This window comes from Babylonia areolata, chromosome 1, assembly GCF_041734735.1.
Source record: "Babylonia areolata isolate BAREFJ2019XMU chromosome 1, ASM4173473v1, whole genome shotgun sequence".
Taxonomy (NCBI): Eukaryota; Metazoa; Mollusca; class Gastropoda; order Neogastropoda; family Buccinidae; genus Babylonia; species Babylonia areolata.
The window spans coordinates 94,349,821-94,370,915 of record NC_134876.1 but is presented as its reverse complement, the minus strand read 5'-3'; the positions used below and the strand labels follow the sequence as shown (position 1 = coordinate 94,370,915).

Here is a 21,095-nt window from a genome sequence, read left to right as displayed (position 1 = left end):
TAGTTGATCTGAATACCAATTAACTGTGAAAAAACCCATGGATTTGGATATCAAATTAAAACAAATTATTTGCAACAAAATGAGGCACAAGGTAGTGACACAAAATGTAGCCCTCCCACCCCCAAAAAAGTAAAGTTTAAAAATGTGGAGTACCTTGAGTGTCTAGATCCAGTGTCTCAACATCCAGCTCCTCAAGAGGTCGCCCTTCCTGCTGCAGCCCCAGCACCTCAGCCAGTGCATCCTGGTCCTGGGATGCGATCAATGTGTACTCTGTGGGGGAAGGGGGGCGCTCTGAGCCCTGATCATCATCACTCAACACTTCGTCAGACTCAGACTGCAGGCTGTCTCTTTCCATCTCATCCTCCCCCTCCTCATCCTCTTCATCAGACAGTTCTTCTCTGGGCTTCTCTGGCTGCAGGTCCAGGATCTGCATCATGCGGTCCTGGTCATGGGATGTGATCAGTGTGTATTCTGAGGGAGACATTGGCCTGTCTAAAGTGTCCATTTGCTTGGTTTCCTCAAATTCCTGATGACTGTCCTCCATCTGCTGGTCACTGTAGATCTGATCAACTGTCTCCACCATGATCCTGCTGTCAGGCTCAAACTCTGAACCCGTCATGGTGCATTCAGAAGCAGCCCAGGTTTCACTGCGGGATGTGTAATCAGATTCAGACATCCGAGACACTGTGCTCTCTGAAAGAAAGCTTTGGGAGCCTGAGGTAATGTCTGATGTGTAGCTACCGCTTGCACCAGTGGCAGCTTGTAGTCCATTCTGAGTGCCCTCTTCAAGGTCCAAGTCAGAGGGTGTGCGGGAACGGTCCTGAACTTCAGTGGAGGAGGATGGGTACAGTGGTGGGTGGAGAGAGAGGTGGTGTTCATCCATGTAATCTGGATAGTGACTGTCCTGCTCTGAAATACTGCTCTGGGCTGACAGGTGACGATCTTCAATGGCCGGCTCTGCCGCACCTGCCGCTGAACTGTCTGTTGTTTCTGCCACAAAACCACCCAGTGTGGAATCGCCACCCACTGTTAGGGTTTCTATTGGTTCTTCAATGAACCGCTCTGTTCTGTCAATGAATACATTTGCAACCAGTTCTTCCTCTTCCTCTTCTTGGTCTGCTGTCTCTCTGGGTATGGACACTTCTCTCTGTTCTGTGGTGAACAGTTCTTGTCTGTCCACAGACTGTTCTACTTCTTCCTGTTCAACTGTTGTCTCTCTGGGCACAGACACATCTCTCTGTTCTGTGGTGAACAGTTCTTGTCTGTCCACAGACTGTTCTACTTCTTCCTCTTCAACTGTTGTCTCTCTGGGCACAGACACATCTCTCTGTTCTGTGGTGAACAGTTCTTGTCTGTCCACAGACTGTTCTATTTCTTCCTCTTCAACTGTTGTCTCTCTGGGCACAGAAACATCTCTCTGTTCTGTGGTGAACAGTTCTTGTCTGTCCACAGACTGTTCTACTTCTTCCTCTTCAACTGTTGTCTCTCTGGGCACAGAAACATCTCTCTGTTCTGTGGTGAACAGTTCTTGTCTGTCCACAGACTGTTCTACTTCTTCCTGTTCAACTGTTGTCTCTCTGGGCACAGACACATATCTCTGTTCTGTGGTGAATAGTTCTTGTCTGTCCACAGACTGTTCTACTTCCTCCTCTTCAACTGTTGTCTCTCTGGGCACAGAAACATCTCTCTGTTCTGTGGTGAACAGTTCTTGTCTGTCCACAGACTGTTCTACTTCTTCCTGTTCAACTGTTGTCTCTCTGGGCACAGACACATCTCTCTGTTCTGTGGTGAACAGTTCTTGTCTGTCCACAGACTGTACTACTTCCTCCTGTTCAACTGTTGTCTCTCTGGGCATGGACACTTCTCTCTGTTCAGTGACAAATAGTTCTTGTCTGTCCACAAACTGCTCAACAGTAGCTGGAGAAAGACTCTGGACAGTCTGATCTGCTCTGGCAAACGGCTCCTCTTCTGGCTCCTTTTCATACTGCTCAAGGTCGTCTTCCATTTCATCTTCAGACTGATCTTGGCCAGCATGTTGTTCAATTTCCTGAAGTTCTGCAAGGATGCCAGAGACAGCTGTCTGTTCCACTGTCTGTTCCACCACACTCTTCACTTCATATTGTTCAGGCTGAGGCACAATTTTCTCCTCAACAAGTTCTTCTTGGAGAGGAGAATCAAATGGTCGGTCCTCAGGATGTTCTTCTGTCGGTGACCGATACACTTCCTCTTCTGGTGATCTGTCATATCCTGGTGACTGCCTGTAGTCCTCTGCCTCAATGTCAGGTCTCTCTGCCTCTTCGAAAGCCTCTTGGAAAAAGTCACTTGGAGTCGGCTGTTCAGTGGGACTGTCCTCAACAGGAATCTTCAGAGGCTTCAGCTCCTCTTCACTAACATCAGAATAGCGTTCATACAGGTCATCATGGTCAGAGACTTCTTCTGCAGCCACTTCAAACATATCTGTATAGTCTGGTTCTTGCTCTTGGTCTCCTTCTGTTCCACCACTGATAGCCATGATGTCATACTCCTGCGGGTAAGGTTGTACAAGCAAACCTTCTCCTGAACCTGCGATCTGAACCTCAGGGCTCTCTGTACTTTGAGTCATGACTTCCACCTCTTTGATGTATGTGTCTATAAATATCTCTGTTTGCGGTTGGTCTTGTTCTGGCTCAAACTGAGAAGCATCCTCAAATCGTTCTTCGGTTTGTTTTTCAGCAAGTTCCTCCTCAGCTTCCTTCTCTGCAGTTTCATCTTCAGGTGTTTTATAAGCAGCATCCTCTTCATCTTTGTCATCCGAAGCCACTTCATCCTCCTCTTCAGATTCATAGTCGGATTCACCCTCTCTGAAGTCAGGCACTGCATACTCTGCTTCTTCAGGTGCTTCATAATGTGTCACCTTCTCTTCTTTGGTTACCTGGTACTGGGACATGAGAGCTGCTGTCAGAGCATCTTGTTCTTCAATTTCTTGATCTAATTCTGCAACATCGGGTGGACTTTCTTCAACAGGTGATGGTTCAACTTCGGCTAGTTCCAGTGCCAGTTTCTGCTGTTCAAATGCCAGCTGCTGCCGCTGGATCTGCTGCTCTGTGGACGCCTTTCTGATGTCCTCTTGTCCAGCCTGCCCACCCTCCCCTGCATCCTCGTCCTCATCAGAAGATATGTGGGGACTTTTCAGTGGTACATCTGGCATAGCAGCAATGAGCTGGTCAGTTTGTTGAAGAGTCTCTACATGATCATCTTCAACGTATGTGTCAGTGATGATGGTTTCCTTCTTGGTCACCACTTCTTCATAAGAGTACATTTCCATCCTTTCATACCGGTCTTCCTTAACTTGTTCAGCTTGGATGTCTGAGGGCAGTTCCGGTTCTTGGGGTGGAACTGCTGGTTTCTCTTCTGTTTCTTCCTGTGGCTGAACTGCAGGCTCTTGTTCTAAAACATGTTCTTGTTTGAGCTCTTCAGTTGTTGTTTCTGTCACAGTTTCTATCCTGTACTCTGCATAGCTCATTTGTTCATAGCTTTCTTGTTCAGTGGCTAGGCCACTGATGTCTGGCTCTCCACCACGGAAATAGGATTCCTGTTGAGAACTTTCTGCATACTGTGTGACTGGGACAGCTTCCACTTGTTCTTCATGAACAGGTGAGATATCAGACACTCTTGACCCTGGTGAACTGATCAGGTCCTGTTCTGCTGCCACACCTTCTACAGCTTCCAGGAATGACTGGACTTTCACTTGCGTTTGATCTACTGTTTGAATTTCTCCCTTCTCTGTTTTATCTGGGATTTCTTGAACTGACTCCCTCTCTACTGTGTCAATTTGCTCATACATTTCCTCACCTTTAAACTGGATTTCGTGGATTATTTCTGGCTGCACCTGTGAGTATGGTTCATCAAAACGGCTGTCAAGCTCACAGATGTCTTTGTCTGAATCTGGAGATTGTGTCTTCACACTAACTTCAAGAGCTTCACCCTCCATCTCTTCACGTGCTTCAGATATGATGACTTCATCTATTCGGTCTTTGTAAGTCTTGTCTGTGTCATCAACAATGTCTACCACTTCAGACAGGTCTAAGCTGGCTTCAGAAGGTTTGGAGGCAGCTAAAGTCTCTGCAGCTTCCTCCACTTCCTGGTCTTCACGGACCGTCTGTTCAGATTCAAGTGTCTCTTCTTTTTTTCCCTCTATGTCCTGTGACAACTCTGTAGTTGGTGAAAGCTGTTCTCGTTTTTCCAGGACTTCTTTCACAGAGACTTTAGTAGTTACTAATGACTCTTCTGCCAGATGAGTTGCACCAGCTTCTGTTTGTTTCATTTCTTCTGTTGCTGGCAGTGTTGCCTCCAGTTCTGACTGGTAACTGATTTCAGCATCATAACGTGCCTCTGCTTGGTCGTATTGTCTGGATTTGTCATCTGTCTGATCCTGTTGATCTCCTGTCTCTGATACTTGCATGAGTGTTTCATCCATGGCAGCAATTTGTTCTTCTTCTGTCAAGTCTTCCTTTTCCAGAATTTCCCAGTCTTCATCCTCCTCCTCTTCTGATTCAATATCTTGTCTGATTTGGTACTGTGCAGTGTCAGCACTCTCAGCCAGCTGTGTGACTGGCCAAACACAAACATCTGGCTTAGGGACAGCTGGTGCTTCCTTGGTTTCAACGATTTCTTCTTGGACTTCCTCTCCAGTGACAAGACATGATGCAGTTTCCTGGACGGAAGTCTGCTGCAGTTGCAGATCTTCTTCTTCAACCTCTTCATCTTCAGGAACAGCACAGGTGCCTGCCTTGGACAGAGGGACTGGTGAAATGTCCAATGTTTCTTCAACAGTTTGTTCAGCCTCAGAGACCAGGTATGTTCCTGTTTCGGAAAAAGAGACTTGTGAAACTTCAATGGCTTTCTCTCCCATCTCTTCCTCTTCAGACAAAAGACATACACCTGCCTTATACTGAGGAGGTTCTGAAATGTGTACGGTTTCTTTGGTTACCTCTTCCTCAGGAACTAGGCCTGTCCCTACCTCAGCTTCAGGAGCTTCTGAAATGTCCACCACAATTTCTTTGTCATCAGGAAGTAAACACACTCCTGCTTTTGAGAGAGGAGCCTGTGAAATTTCCACTGTTTCTTTGATTTCTTCCTCTTCTGGAACAAGACATGTCCCAGTCTCAGATTCTGGAGCATGTGACATTTGCGTTGTTTCTTCCTTAATCTCCTCCTCCTCAGGAACTAGACACACTTCTGCTTCAGATGGTGGAGCATGAGAAATGTCCACATGTTCTTCTACAACCTCATCAGGGACAAGATATACTCCTGCTTCTGATGGTGGAGTGTGTGAAATTTCCACTGTTTCTTCTTTGATCTCTTCTTCTTCAGGAACAAGGCACACTCCTGCCTCTGAAACAGGTGCTTGTGAAATTTCCACTGTTTCTTCCTCAACCTGTTCTTCAGGGACAAGACACACTCCTGCTTCAGAAGATGGAACTTGTGAGATTTCAACAGCTTCTTCCTTAATTTCCTCCTCCTCAGGAACATGACACACTCCTGCCTCTGACATGGGAGCATGAGAAACCTCCACTGTTTCTTCCTCAACCTGTTCTTCAGGGACAAGACACACTCCTGCTTCAGAAGATGGAACTTGTGAGATTTCAACAGCTTCTTCCTTAATTTCCTCCTCCTCAGGAACATGACACACTCCTGCCTCTGACATGGGAGCATGAGAAACCTCCACCGTTTCTTCCTCAACCTCTTCTTCAGGGACAAGACACACTCCTGCTTCAGAAGATGGAACTTGTGAGATTTCAACAGCTTCTTCCTTAATTTCCTCCTCCTCAGGAACATGACACACTCCTGCCTTTGACATGGGGGCTTGTGAAATCTCCACCGTTTCTTCCTCAACCTCTTCTTCAGGGACAAGACACACTCCTGCTTCAGAAGGAGGGACTTGTGAGATTTCAACAGCTTCTTCCTTAATTTCCTCCTCCTCAGGAACATGACACACTCCTGCCTTTGACATGGGGGCTTGTGAAATCTCCACCGTTTCTTCCTCAACCTCTTCTTCAGGAACAATACACACTCCTGCCTCTGATTCAGGTGCTTGCGAAATATCCACTGTTTCTTCCTCAACCTCTTCTTCAGGGACAAGACACACTCCTACTTCAGAAGGTGGAACTTGTGAAATTTCAACAGCTTCTTCCTTAATTTCCTCCTCCTCAGGAACATGACATACTCCCGCTTCTGATTGAGGGGCTTGTGAGAATTCCACTGTTTCTTCCTCAACCTCTTCTTCAGGGACTAGACACACACCTGTTTTTGTTACAGGAGCTTCTGAAATTTCCACTCTCTCTTCCTCAGCCTCTTTTTCAGGAACAAGACATACTCCAGCCTCTGAAACAGGGACTTCTGAAATTTCCACTGTTTCAATCTCTAACTCACCCTCTTCAGGAGCAAGACTTACTCCTGCTTCCGAAAGGGGAGCTTGTGAAATGTCCACAGTTTCTTTTACAATGTCTTCATCCTCAGCAACAAGATATGTTTCTGGCTTCTCAACAACATGAGCTGCTGAAATTTCTGCAGTTGCTTCTTCAGTTTCTTCTTCGTCTGGGATAAGCCCGACTTCAGCTTGAGAAGCAGGAGTAGCCTCCTCTGGTTTGATGGGTTCCTCAGCCTCCTCTTCATCTTCAGGCACAAGGCAAACCCCAGCTTTGGTTTCAGGAACCTGAGTGGACTCAATTGTTTCTTCTACATCCTCCTCAGCAGGAACAACACACACAGCAGCAGTGGACAGTTCAGCAGATGATGGTTCAATTTCTTTCTCTACTGAGTCGATCTTCTTCACCTCTTCAATCATTTCATATCTTTCCACATGGGTGGTCTTTACAGGAGCTGCTGCGATTATTTCTTCTTCTGGCTGTGCCTCCTGAGAAGCCACAGTGTATTCTTCTTTGTGGACCAATCTTTCAGTGAGGACAGTTTCCTTTTCCGTGATCTCAATGTCTGTTCTGCGATACTCATCTTCATATGTTGTTCTGTGTACAACTTGTGTGACATGTTCACTGACTGGTTGCCGTATGTCATCTAGGTCAGAGGGAACCTGTTCTGGTTTCTTGGCCTCTCTCTGCTTTTGATCTTCAGCGACAGAAACAATAGCTTCTTTCTCTACCACCTCAGCTTGAGAGGGTTCAAAGGTGAGTTGTGGTTCAGCGACCTCAGTGGTTGTTGGCGATGCTGCCTCTTTCCCTTGTTGGTCTTCTGCCAATTGCCAGCCCACAGCCATTCCAAAGGGAGGCATTGAGAGAGGGAGAGGGCCACAGTGTTAGTACGCTATCACACTATAATTACTACAGGTAAACAACAAACACACAAGGGCACAACAATCATAACATTGAGATACATATTTATACACAGACATATAGTCTGTTTGAAAGCTAGTACTTACATTCAAAACTGCAACACGTTTCTTACTATATACAACTTATCTATTCTTTATTCAGTTTATTTATTACTCATTAAATATGTACTCCTAAGTTAACATATCTTTCAATTTCAAAAGTTGATAAGAGCATCTTTACAATTTCATCTCAACTTCTGATTAAATAAAGTTTCTGGAATATTTGTTTAGTTTCATCTTTTATATAATCAATCATGCAAACATCTCTAAAAATATACTTCTTAAACCTTAGAATAAAAACAAACACAAAGCAAGTCTTTCTTTTATCTATAGATTTTTATCTTTGCAATTACAAAATACCACACATCAGTACAACACAGGGAGAGTGAGTCTTGACAATATATTTAATACAGAACACATAAACAACACTATATCATCATGCACTTTACATGGCACATCTCTTTTTCCACAACATCAACCTACATTGAACAAAAATTACATGTTGGTCGTTTTGGACAATACAGCAATTTTCAGGTTCCTGAACTATATGAAACATCAGAAATGAGAAGAGGTGTCTCCTTTCTTCAAAAGATATACGCACTTTTTTTCCCTTTCTTAAAATGAGTTCTTCTGCTTAAGTATGAACAACTTCAATCATATGAAAAATCAAAACAATATGCCTGTGACATCTGTCTATCTATCTATCTATATCTGCATATGTGTGTGTGTGTGTGTGTGTGTGTGTGTGTGTGTGTGTGTGTGTGTGTGTGTGTGTGTTGTATAATCATATAATGAAATTATGCTTATGTATGTATGTAAGTATAATATGTGCATGTGCTCTGTGTAAGGATGTAGTTATGCATGTTAGAGTGTGTGCGTGAGTTTAAATATGTACATATGAGTGAAAAATACATAAAAATGTACATAGGTGACATTTTTTTCTTCCACTAAATCACAAAAATTAGCACAACACGGTAAGCTAATCTTTGTAAAGTCAACATGTTCCAAAACAAGACCAACCACAAATGAAATATGCACACGGAAGAAAAAAAAAAGGAGAAATAAAAGAGGAATTAAAAAAAAAAAAAAAAGCTGTGCAATATTTACCATGCTTGTCGCACACCAGATCATGACATCATCATGCAAACTGATGATCAACTGAGGCAAGTGCGGAAGAAAGGCACAAAGGAACGACGATGCGGACCAAAACTTCGCACTCTAACGACGGAAATCAAAACTGCATATAGTAACAAAAACACAGTTCACTAGCAAGAAAGGGAGGACTGTTTTCAATGAGCATACATGGCACAAACAACACTGAGCCACAATAACTGAAAAAAAAAAAAAAAATTGTCATTTTGCCCTGAAAATGAAGTATGGCTGCTTCTATGGCAAGATAACCCCCCCCCCCCCCCCCCCCCCCCCCCCCCCCCCAGTAAAACACATAAAAGCCCACTAAGTGAACATGGGAGTTGCAGCCAACTAATACCGAAAAAAAAAAAAAAAAAAAAAAAAGAAAAGAAAAAAAAAAAGGTCCTTTTCTTTCAGAAATCTAAATTTCTACCTTATTAAAACAAACAAACAAACAAACAGAAACCCAAATAAACTTTTCATGTCAGATGAAAAAAATCCCTATTATACTGCACATACAACTGAACACTCACACAGATACACACACACACGCGCGTGCGTACTATGACTCACACATAATGGTTATTGCATAAACAATAGGAGTTCCGTTACATACTCTAATAGAATCTTTTGGGTGTAACAAAATAGGTTTTTGAACATTTTAAGAAAAAAGTAAAAAATATCATACCAAATCATCAAGCTTAAAAGACAAGCAAAAGTAAGAAAATAAAAGGAGTTAAAAACCCATTCCTATTGACACTGACATTAAAGCAAATTGAAATGCTGAAGAAAAAAGCTTTTCTGCAAGGAATTGTAGCGAAAAATTCTGAAACACTCATTCTGCATCAAAACCAGCAAAAAATAAAAAAAAAGCTGCTGGGCCCTTATTCCAAGGAAAAAAATGCAAAAAAGTGAACTTGATCCGATTACACATAAAACAATGGCAAATTCATAATGTAAATGACATGGGATAAAATACACACATAAAATATTCTGGTTGCTGGTAATATTGATATAGCTAATATATATATTTTTTTTAATGTCATGTTAACATCAGTACATAAGAAACAGTTACAGTTCAATCTGCGAATGAAGACTGACAACAAGTTTATTGTTTGAGTGTCTCTCCTCATCTATAGTGTGTGTGTGTGCACGCGTTGAGCATGCATGCGCATGTAGTCTGTCAGAGCCAGTCGAAAGATGCTTAGCAGTCCAGTTATTGCATCAGCAAGGATTTCACATTTGGACATCTGAAGTTTAAAAGTAAGTCACATGCTAGAAAGGGCTTAATGCATTGCAGATGAATGACAAAACAGAACAACTGTGTAGAACAAAACATTACTTGACCAGCTGCTTCATGGGAATGGTTCCTCTGACCCATCTTACTCCCATCTTTGACTTGTTCTGTGGCTGTCTTCTAGCGTCAGGCAGAATATTTCGTGAGGGAAATGAATAAAACTTAAGTCACACATAAAAACACATGTAAAGCACACTAGAAAAACAGCTGGAAAACATCAATACACCCATCTCAAAAAAAAAGAAGAAAAAAAAAAAGCTAACACAAAATGTGCATCCTAGAAAGAAGATTCTTCCTAACATTCAAGCATCTCCAAGAATCCCTCACTGACAAAGAATAAAGAAGAAAATGCTGAAAGGAAATGTGTGCAATGATATATAAACCGCTGACACACCCATACTGCACACTGAAAACGAAAGGTTGAGAACAACAAAATGAACACTATAGATGGAAACTCCCCACATCCAATGAATGCTGAAATGAAGATGGCATGATGCACACACACACACACACACACACAAATTGACATGATCAGTGAAAACAACAACAGTGAAATCAACAACAATTGGAAAAGGAACACCGAGTGGCAAGGAATGAAGGAAGGAATCGGTGCTGCCACAGAGACACAACACTGAAAGCTGAAGTTGGCGGGCTACCTTCTCCAATATCCTCTCCGGACATTTCATGAATCACTGCAAGGAAACAACTTCAACTTCAATAATGCACCCACACACATGAATGATTAACACACCACTGTAATGAAGAGAAGAAAATAAACACTGAAACACTGTGATTAAAAGAAAAACGAAAATGTGAAACCTGAGTTGAGCTCATAAAGTTTCAGCTTTAAAGATATATGTGTATGAGTGAATAACAGTTGAAATACCAACATGCTTACTGAAACTGAAACTTACATACATAAATACACATATATAACTATAAGAGAGAAAGAGAGAGACAGAAATGATGAAATTAGATAATAGCAACATGGAAATTGTATATTCAGAGAAAATGTGGTGAGCTGTAAATATGACTGCAGAATTAAAATAAAAACTGAACAAAAGACAGTGGTGTGTGTTTTCTTCATTCTGAGAGACCCTTCTCAGTAAGTTGTAATAGAGGAAGCGGGAGGTGGGTGGGGGGGGGGGGAGGGGGCTGAGAGAAAAAGAGAAAGAGAGTAAAAGGAGATGAAAAGAGATTGCTGTCTAATTGAACAAAATCAAACAAAAAAGTTACAGAAAACTAAATGAATTCAGTGTAATGTAAGACTGGAAAGAGATTTTATAGCACATCAAAGACAGAAAAGACAGTAACAAAGAGGGCTCACAATGAAAATAATAAAAACATAGAGAGAGGGAGAGGGAGGGAGAGAGAGAGAGAGAGAGGGAGAGGGGGAGAGAGAGAGAGAGATTCAGAATGGTTTAATGTACTTTGGCCATTGACACAAATATACATCATAAATATCTCTCATTCTAACCTTTCCCCCCACTCCACTACCTTCACATCACTCTCCCAAAAGAGTTCTTAAAATCAATAAACAAAAAATCAAAACAAAAAACAACAACACAAAAACAAAAAAACAACAACAACAAAAAAACAAAAACAAAAAAACAACAGACAATGAAAGCAAATCTTCAAAACTATCAAAATGCTTTAAGCTCTGTTTCACATGCTTTTGAATTTCAGACAAATCATGAAGAAAAATATTCTTTGACTAAAGTTGCTCACTTTAATTCCCATGAATGAATAAAAAAAATGATTTTTAAAAAAGAAAAAAAAAAAATATATATAAGAAGGAAAAGTAAGGTGCACAAAATTTCACATTCCCGATTTTTCCCTGCACTATCAGCCTAATATCAAAAACACATTCACAAGCCTTCTAGCATAATTCTAAGTAAGGGCAAACAGCCCCCCCCCCCCCTCCCCCCTCCAAAGAAACAGAAAAACGCGCAAAGAAGCATCTGTGCCCCAACCTCCCCCACCCCCTCCCGCTACCAAGCACTAGGTGGAGCACGGGTACATGCTTTTTTCTTCTTTTTTTTTATGTTGTTCCACTGGACATGGTAGAACAAAAGAAAAGAAGAAAAAAAAAAAAAAAAAAGAAGAGAGGAGGAGAAAAAACCGGAAGACTTGACAGGGTTTCATTCAGCTCATGGTTCTAACCTTCCGAGGATGCCTCATACTTGACGCCAAAGTATGAGGGCACATCCTCGTCTTCATCAGGAGGGGTACTGAGGTCCTCTGTGATTGTGATCGTGGGCCTGTCAGAGTCAGGGGCGTGCGTGCTCACTGGTGCTACTGCTGATGAAACAAAAAAAACCCAACATAGTCTGCCGATACAAACAAAAGGAGCTATCAAATGAAACTTTTGCACTATCCATGACGTTCTTTCTCTCAATGAATGAAGCCATACAAACAAAACAAGCTACTGTGCAAAATGTTCACACTACCCATGCTAAATAAAGCCTAAGCAGATTCTGGTTTGCTGCTTGACTGATGGCAACTACTGAAATACAGAAATAATGATAAATGAAACTGAACAAACAAATGAAAAACACTGAAGACAAAATGTGAACAAATGATACAAAACAAAACACAATACACTGGTAACAAATAGCACTTAATATCAACATCCTATGTACATGCAAAGAAAGACAGAGTGAATAGAAACTTAAAACAGAAAGTGAATAACATGCACATACTGACACGTTTTTAAAGAGATGTCCAGAATCTACCAGGATGAGAAATTATTGGGATGGTGTTGGGGGTTGGGGTGGGGGTGGGGGAGAAGGAATGAGACAGACACAAAGACAGAAAGAGAGAGGGAGAGAGTGAGAGAGAGATACAGGAGACACCAAGAAAGAAGGGACAAAGGGGGACAGGAATACAGAGTCCCAATGAAGAATAATGAATTATTACAAATGAATCATGAAAAATATAAAACTTACTGCCATATTCTCTGAAATAAAATGTTTAAAACATTTCAAGAAACAGTATGCTACTACATTGTGTCCTTCAGAGTGTGTGTGTGCATGTGTGTACATGTGTGTATGTGTGTGTGTGTGTGTGTGTGTGTGTGCGCATCACCATATGCCTGTGCACACTTGTGTGACTCAAGACTATCCATAATCATCCATCATCTAAAAGGTTGAGAAAACAAACACATTAAAAAAAAAATCAATTAAAGACATGAAAACTGTCTCCAGAAAGAAGGGGGGAAAAAGATTATATACTTCATGATTCACGTACACTTTAGTACATTTCTTTTACCTTTTATCTATATTTTTTTTCTATAAAATATTCCCTAGAGATCGAAATGAAATACACAATAATTTTGATTAAGCTTGTTCATTATCTTCTCTAAGTTTACCATAATGCATACAAGGCATAATGGTTATAAAATCTATATATGTATATAAGCTTCACTGTTTGTTTCGTAAAACATTAGATTTGTCAACGAGTAGCTTTTTCTATCAGGTTATTTTCTGACAAATGTCACTGACTGATTTTTTGTGTGTGAGTTTGTCTATTTCTTGAAGTATGCCACAAAAAAATACAAGTTGCAGACAAAATTTTTTAGAGTGCACAACATTTATAAAAATGTATCAAATAAACTATTTTGGGAAAATAAGTCATTTCAAACTAGTTAATCAGAATCTTAAGTTCACAAAACTGGTGCAGTGAAGAATACAATGTCAATAAAATATCAAGAAAGGCTACAGCATGTTTTCTAACTTTGATCAGTAGCAGCTTTCCACTTTCCTGAATTTATTTGCAAATAGTGATACTATTACATGTTAGGATGTGTATGGTTTTTACTGGGTTTTTTTCTTTCTTTCTTTTTACCCCAGATGTTTTGTTGAACAACAAGGACCTAATCACGTTAAACAGAATTAAGATAAGCATCACAACAGCAGGTAGTTTCACGCCTTGTTTCTAAGATTCTAAGGCTTACCTTCTGGAAATGCATTCATGAAAGAATATTTCAGTGTTAAAAAAAAAAAAAAAAGAGAATCAATTTGCACTAAATATCAGGATTTTTTAACAGCCTGTAAACTCGAACAAATTTCCAGTTAGTTTTAAAAGTACAGGATAATTTCAATGTAAACTTTAAGACACAAGAAGTAAATACAATCTTAAAATCAGAACATGCTAACAGGTACAGGTGAAGAGGTGGGTTGGGGGAGAGGGGAGTGGAGGTGGCAAGAGATGGATGTTCAGTGTTCTTTTCTGGGGTGGGGGCTGTGATAAAGGGAAGGGGTTTTGTTTGTCAAAATGTATGTTTGCTAGCATACAAGATATGCAAAATGCTGTTAAATGGGAAAACCCAATATGAAATCATGTCACAATAAAACTTTGTTCAAAACAAAGATGAGTGCATCATGTCAAGGTAAAATACCATGCACTAGACTTTCTGTATGTTAGTCCTAAACTATATGGGAGTTTCAGGCCAAATATGACCGATAATGGACAGGGTCTTGCCCACCAAAAAGTGTCAAAAGATCATTTGCTGTGAATAAGTATATTAAAAAAACAACAACAACAACCCAAAACACCCAACTTCAGATTCCAACTGAGGTGTAGGCATTATGACATGGTGACATACCATGCACTAGACTAATTTTATAATGTTAGTCCCAGTCCTCAGCTATCACATGAGATTCTGGCTATAGGATAACTGTAAACTGAACAGGGTTTTGCCCATCCAGCCCATATGATAATGTACTAAGGTGATCTGCTGTATAAAAAAAAATTAAAAAAATTAAAAAAAAAGAAGAAGAAGAAAAGATAAAAGAAAGAAAAAAAGAGAGTTAATCTCAATATTCAACAATGGGTGTTTTTTGTCAGCATCATGGTCTGATACCATGCACTATACTTTCTGGATGTTAGTTCCTGTCTTCAACAATGAGACTGGTTTCAGCCCAAAGGGTAAATGATGACTGCCAAGATGTAGTTGTTATGAGGTCATCTGCAGAGGAAAGTAACTCTGATGATGGGTGTTATGTCATGGTCAAATGCCATACATGCACTTCAAGTTCTTGGCATTAGCCCTAGTCCTAGTTCTCAAATGGGTCAGTTTCAGGCTAGAGGATGACTGATGATCGGTCAAAGGTTTGCTTTGCCCACATGATGATATCATTAAATCATCTGCTGTGAAAGTTATAACTGTTCAAAGATGGGTCCATTATGTCATGGTCAAATGCCATACATGCACACATCCTTCTAGACATTAGTCCTAGTCCTCAACTAGGTCAGTTTCAGGCCAAAGGATGACTGATATTTGGATGCAGTCTTGCTAGCCCACCTGAAGGTGTCATAAGGTCATCTGCTGTGAAGGTCACTTTCTTCACCTGTCTTTTCATCAAACCTGTGTCTTCCAGCTCTCGGATCTCCGCAGAGGCTGCTTCACCCTCATCACGCACTGTGGCAGCACACACTCAATTTTTAGCTACTAGATTTTTAGTGAACATATGATTGTCATTATTATAAATGTTGTTTTCATAAGGTAGCAAAGAAACAATAATGTCTGTACACTTTGTTCTTCACAATGAGAAAAAACAACAACAAAAAACAAAACAAAAACAAAAAACAAAGAAAGCAAGGCTGATACCCAATTAGATGGAAAATAAGGAAAATTGGGGAATAATATATTATTGTTTTGCTATAATCTTGCACCAAACTGCTCAGCTATGGCATTAAAGCTTTAAAACAGCTTATATTCAAGTTACAAGAAACAGAGAAAGAGAGAATGACAGACAGTCAGAGAAGACAGACTGACAGACTGAGAGCTTAATGTTTCTAAAGGCAAGGCAAATCAACTGGAGCATTTAAATTTCCTTGTTTTTCACCAGGGGATTTTCCTCCCAGCAAGAATATTCCAGCTTCTGGACAAACGGTCATCCACTGGGGATGAGGGGTAAAAAGGACTCACAACAGTGTGTAGCTCAAACACTATCAAAAAGCTTTCAATGTGCTTTTTACAGCAGTGAAAGTTGAACTTTCACATAAGGTAAAAAAAACAACAACAAAAGTTTTAGGCTGATCACTGACATACTAGTAACAGAGTCCCACACTATGCTTGAGTGAAAGTTTTGTGGCATGAACATCCCATCAAGAAAGATCCAGTATTCAGGTCCTGTTCCCTCCCCTTTTCCATCCCTCCTCTACCCCCCCCCCCCCCACCCCCTCTCCCCCCTCCATACCCCCTTCTCTTCACTGGCATTCAGGTGGTGGTCTTGGCACTAGTCTTTTGGATGACACAAACTGACATTCCACAGAAGTAACACATCCTTTATGTAAGCAACACTTTATCTCTGGTAGGATTTTTTTAAGGGAAAAAATTACTGCTTTGATACACACACACACACATACACACACACGAAGTGGAAAGTAAAAAGAACAGAGCTGCATTAAAGTGTCATAGTGTACTTTTCCAGGAAAATCTGTCCAAAGTGCACTCAGCAAATCTGTCAAGACATACTGTACAAAAAAACACAAACATATACACACACAGAAAAAGAAAAAAACAAAACATAGGTGAAGTGGTGGGTGGAACACCGAAGGTGGTGCACTGTGCTCATGTGCCAGCTTACGGACAGTAGGCTGTTTTCTACATGCAGAAATCTGTTGTGACAGGAAACTGCAGACAACATACTGCCATTCGTAAAGCTAGAACTTCCAACTTTTCGGTGTAAAAGATGTACTGATAACATATCTATCTTGTCGGTGACTATCTCACACATGGTACAGAGCTTGCAGAGAAAGGAAGGAGGCAGGATGAGAGTGATATATGCTCTTACTACTGAGTAGTAGTTTGAGGTGATTATATACTTAAGCATTATAAAAACTTTATCGGTCTTTTAATTTGAAACAGCTTGTGACAAGTGAAGCTGAATATTTTCTTTAAAAGCAAAAACCATATCAAAGCACACACAGGGATTGTGTGCAAGTTCATTCATGAATGTTTATGTGAACTTGACATATCAGCAAGGACATCTCTGGAGTTTCAAAACCAATCTTTATCAAATCTGGGTCACATGTAACACCCGCTGAAAAAAAAAAAAAAGGAGTAAAAGTATCTATATCTTCATGAATGTGACATGTAACCAGTCAATAATTTTTTTTTTAAACAGAAAATGTTTGAACAATGATTGTCATTCACTTTATGAATGGGTCTCAACCCATGTTTAAGAGGTCTCATTTGATTTCTGTGCCTTTGACAAGAAGGAAAGGAAGGAAAGAAAAGAAATGAAAGAAGAAAAGAAAAACAATAAACAAAGAAAGAAAGAGTGAGCAAGTGAGAGGATGAGTGAAGAACACAGAGAGGGGACTGGGGGTAGTCATGGGAAACTGAGGGAGGGGATGGGGGAGCTGAGGGCTGGAGAAAGAGAAGAGGCAAGATCTGTTTGTTTCAGATTATAATGACATCCTTTTTTTCTTACACAGCATGTTGTTGGATGCATGACGCACAGCCAGTATTTTGTATTGCTATAAATCTGTCACATGTGTTTAGTATGTCGCAGTGTCACTTACTTATAGGACACAGTTAATGGGACACAACACATGTTGGTGCATCATACACATCGAAAGGTTCATAGGTAGATTGTATCCCTTACTACTGTGTTCTGATTTTGGTAATTCCCAGAAAAAACGTCGAAATGTTTCAGTCACAATAAAACAGCATAACATGCTGTCATTCAGGCAGTGTAAGTGTACAGTTAGATAGGTCCCCTCCCCCTATTTGCTGGCATGATTATCTTTATCCGTCATATCACCTGAGGTAGGAGTCAATGTTAAACCTGAATTAGATAACGGAAAAATTTCACTGTAAACTTTCCTCCCATCCAAAATGTTTTAGCCTGAGTGTTTCATGGATTAACAGTGTTAATATACCTGTAAGGAAATTACCAAAGAATTTATGTTATTTAGGTGCCTTATGTTTTTTATCAATGTTTTTATCAATGTTGGTTTGTTAGATGTGTACTGTGTGCATATTTTTTCTTCATGCTTCAGAACAAGGAAAACAGCCTTGTCATATGATTTATGTGCACAATGCACAATTTGAATTTTAAAAACTTATCCAAATGGATGAGTTTTGTAACTTTATGAGAACAAAACTACCCTGAAAATCTCCACCACTGTCCACTTCTGCCGAGACAAAACAATCTACAGCACAAAGAAGCTAACTAGCGACGAAGAATTACCTGCAGTGTCTTGGAGGGGCAGCTGTCCTTTGTTGATCATGTCCTCCAAAACACCAGCAGAGGTTTCCACAACACCATGACTTTCCGATTCCTCCAGATCACCAGACACCACAGTGGGCTGGACTGTAGGGCGGCTAGCCTCCTCCTCAATGTCCTCCAGTTCACCACTGGTGTCGCCAACACGGCCCTCCTGAACGTAGGACACAGGCTGGGAAGAGACCCGGTCAAGGCTGGTGGAACTCACACGCTCTTCAGTGACTACAGCTCTGTCTGTGGCTTCTTCTGAAGGAGATCGCACGGTGGTGGTGGTCTCACTGGCAGGGACCCCCGGTTTGATCATCGTGTCGGCATGCATGACCGCCTCTGCCTCTCCCAGTGATGCTGTGCGCTTCTTCTCCTGTTCCTCTTCATAGTCAGAGTCCACGCCGGCCACAAAGGCTGACTCTGTGCCAGGGATCACCTCCTCTATCTCGTAGTTCTCCTCCACTTTGTGCCCTTCCTCATCAAACGACTCGTGACGCATCTTAATCATGTGCACCATGCGGTTCATCACCACCTGTCTCTTCACCTTCGTGCCATCTTCCAGCACCTGTTCAATTTCCTCTGAGTCCTGGACCAACTTGGGAGGCTGGTCGAACATTTCGATGATCTCCTGTTTCTTGGGAGTTTTCACATCTTCTTCTTCAATCACCTCTTCATCGCCAGTCTGTGACGGGATAGAGCGGAGGACATGTTTCACCTTTTGATGGGTGACCACCTGAGTGGAGTGGTAAGTCCCATCAGGCAGGATTTCACTTTTTTCCTGGACTTCAGTGGTCTCTCTCTCTGGACCTTCCACCACTCTTACTGCACCTGGGCCACCAGCTGAGGGTTGAGTGCGACGGTATGTGACAGTTTTCCCATCAGGACTGGTTTCTTCATACACAGTTTCTCCTGCTGACACTGCAGAATCGAAAACTGAAAGGAAGAGACAGAGAGAAGACACAGTGAGGCAACGAAGAGGAGTTCTTCCTCCAACTACTTGTTCCACTAAAGTCACGGAGGACAAGGGATATTTTCTAAACGATACAACCATGCTGAAACTGGTGTCAACAGAGCAATCTTGGATACACGGAGACATGTTAGGAGGTATAAGAGGACACATGTTCGGAGGTATAAGAGGACCCTTGCCATCACAGTTAGGAGGTATAAGAGGACCCTTGCCATCACAGTCTGTCATTCACTCACTTAAATTCAGATTTTGTTACTTTGTGAAATATTCAAAGATTTTAGTTTTTAGGCCCCATACATACAATGGTACTGGAAACATCAGTTGGAAATTTGTTAGTAAATGGGAAAATGTTTGGTCAATATAAAGATTCAAAATACACTGTTGTTGATGGGGATGACAGTGTGATGTTTGGAAGGGCAAACACAAATGAAGCACTGATTAATCCTTTTCCATTAATTGTGAAAACAGAAGCTGATGTCAATCATTTGGAATGAGTGAAAAAACTGTTTGTGCTTTGCTGTAGATTTGACTCAAACCTTCACCATTTTCAGAAAATCATTCAACCATGGATCAGATCAACTGTTCGAATCCACAAAATGTAAAACCACAATAGAAAGCAGCCTGAAGGCAAACACTTTTAAGATGAATAAGCTATGTATCTTCAGCTGACATTGTCCCCTTCCAATGATCAGTTCAAGTTAAACATGGCAACAGAGCGCAGTTCAAGAGAACAATAACAGACACTGCATCTGTATGGAGACTGACTTATACTGCTCCCAAAACTGCTAATAAACATTTTGTAAGGAAGTATACTTGTTGATGCATGACAGTTCCAATTCTACTTTCACACGTGATTGCACATGTTAATTTCCATGTGGATTACTAAAGTGTTTTTGAATGAACTGAACTGAATTGATTCTTTCTCAGTAGAACAAGAATAATAAGCTATGGCTCACTGTCTTGTAAAATGATCTGCAGAAGCATTGATCAATGAATCTAATTTGACATGCATCTGTACCACTATATAAACATTCAACATCTGACTTTGTGCTCAATCTTCCATTTACTATCCTCACAAGTGTTTCATATGGAACAGAAAATTTGCAATAAATTACATACAACAATGTAAACAACACCCCATCTCTGTGACAAACAGCGCCGAGCATGAGCACAAGGGAAGATTTTTTTTTTTTTTTTTGACTAAAGCTATGAGTACAATCTGCACAGTGTGTAAAAGGCCAAGCATACCATACCAGTCTACAAGCGATACAGAAACAATGTTCCAGACATACTGATATGCTTATGTCTCCTCATACACTTTTGTCAATGCTTGCACTTTTTAATTTTGAAAACGGTTAAACGTGCCGCAGCAACACCAATACGAGATAAGTTTCATTTTCTTTTTTTCAATGATCAAATCATGTATTTTGTTGTTGCTTTTTTGAACAATAATTTACATCTTTGAAAGGTTATCTTCATGTATATTTGTGTGTATCTCTCTCTCTCTCTATATATATACACATACATATTAACAGCTGATATTTGTTTGGAAGCATCCATATATATATATATATATATATATATATGTATACACACACACACACACACACACACACATTAACAGCTATTTGTTTGCAAGCATGCTGTGCTCTGGCTCTAATTATGAAAATATGAACAAAACTGTTTACTTGCAATGTCAGACACCAGCTAATACCACATAAAACAGTGCTCAAGCATCTACTGATCTCCCTTTACAACAGAGCATCATTTGACTTTAAAATGCACGTCTGCTACTCATGGCACATGGTACAGCAACTATCTGTCCTTTGCCATTTTCAACGTTTCTCAGTGCTGGCAGTTTTGTTTTTATGCATGCAAGGAGTGTACAGGCTACAGGCAAGGTATAGAAAGGTCTGGGATGAAGAGGGTAAATGAGTATAAAGAGAGCTTATCTGTTGAAGATAAAATAAAGTGAGAGTAACCATCAAACAAAGTACATTTATCCTTTGGAAGACCATGTCTTTGTTCGATAGTTTGCAAACATTCTTTATAGAGTACTATTTTTCAATAACACCTAATGGGTGACGATAATGATAGCTATCTGAG

The 21,095-nt window shown here is 40.7% G+C and overlaps 1 protein-coding gene across 45 annotated transcripts in view; it reads right to left on the bottom strand.

Moving 5' to 3' along the window:
• Nucleotides 1-21,095, bottom strand: part of LOC143289416 (uncharacterized) — a 198,891-nt gene that overhangs the window by 25,059 nt on the left and 152,737 nt on the right. For 42 of the 45 annotated variants that reach the window (XM_076598412.1, XM_076598537.1, XM_076598544.1 and 39 more), the window contains 5 exons: nucleotides 17,999-18,955; nucleotides 15,100-15,216; nucleotides 11,958-12,095; nucleotides 10,451-10,486; nucleotides 154-7,227 (listed from right to left, as the gene is read on the bottom strand). In XM_076598412.1, the coding sequence (XP_076454527.1) occupies nucleotides 154-7,227; nucleotides 10,451-10,486; nucleotides 11,958-12,095; nucleotides 15,100-15,216; nucleotides 17,999-18,955 (8,322 nt within the window). The remainder of the gene's footprint in view (nucleotides 1-153; nucleotides 7,228-10,450; nucleotides 10,487-11,957; nucleotides 12,096-15,099; nucleotides 15,217-17,998; nucleotides 18,956-21,095) is intronic. The other 3 variants (XM_076598399.1, XM_076598513.1, XM_076598498.1) reach the window with 3 other exon arrangements.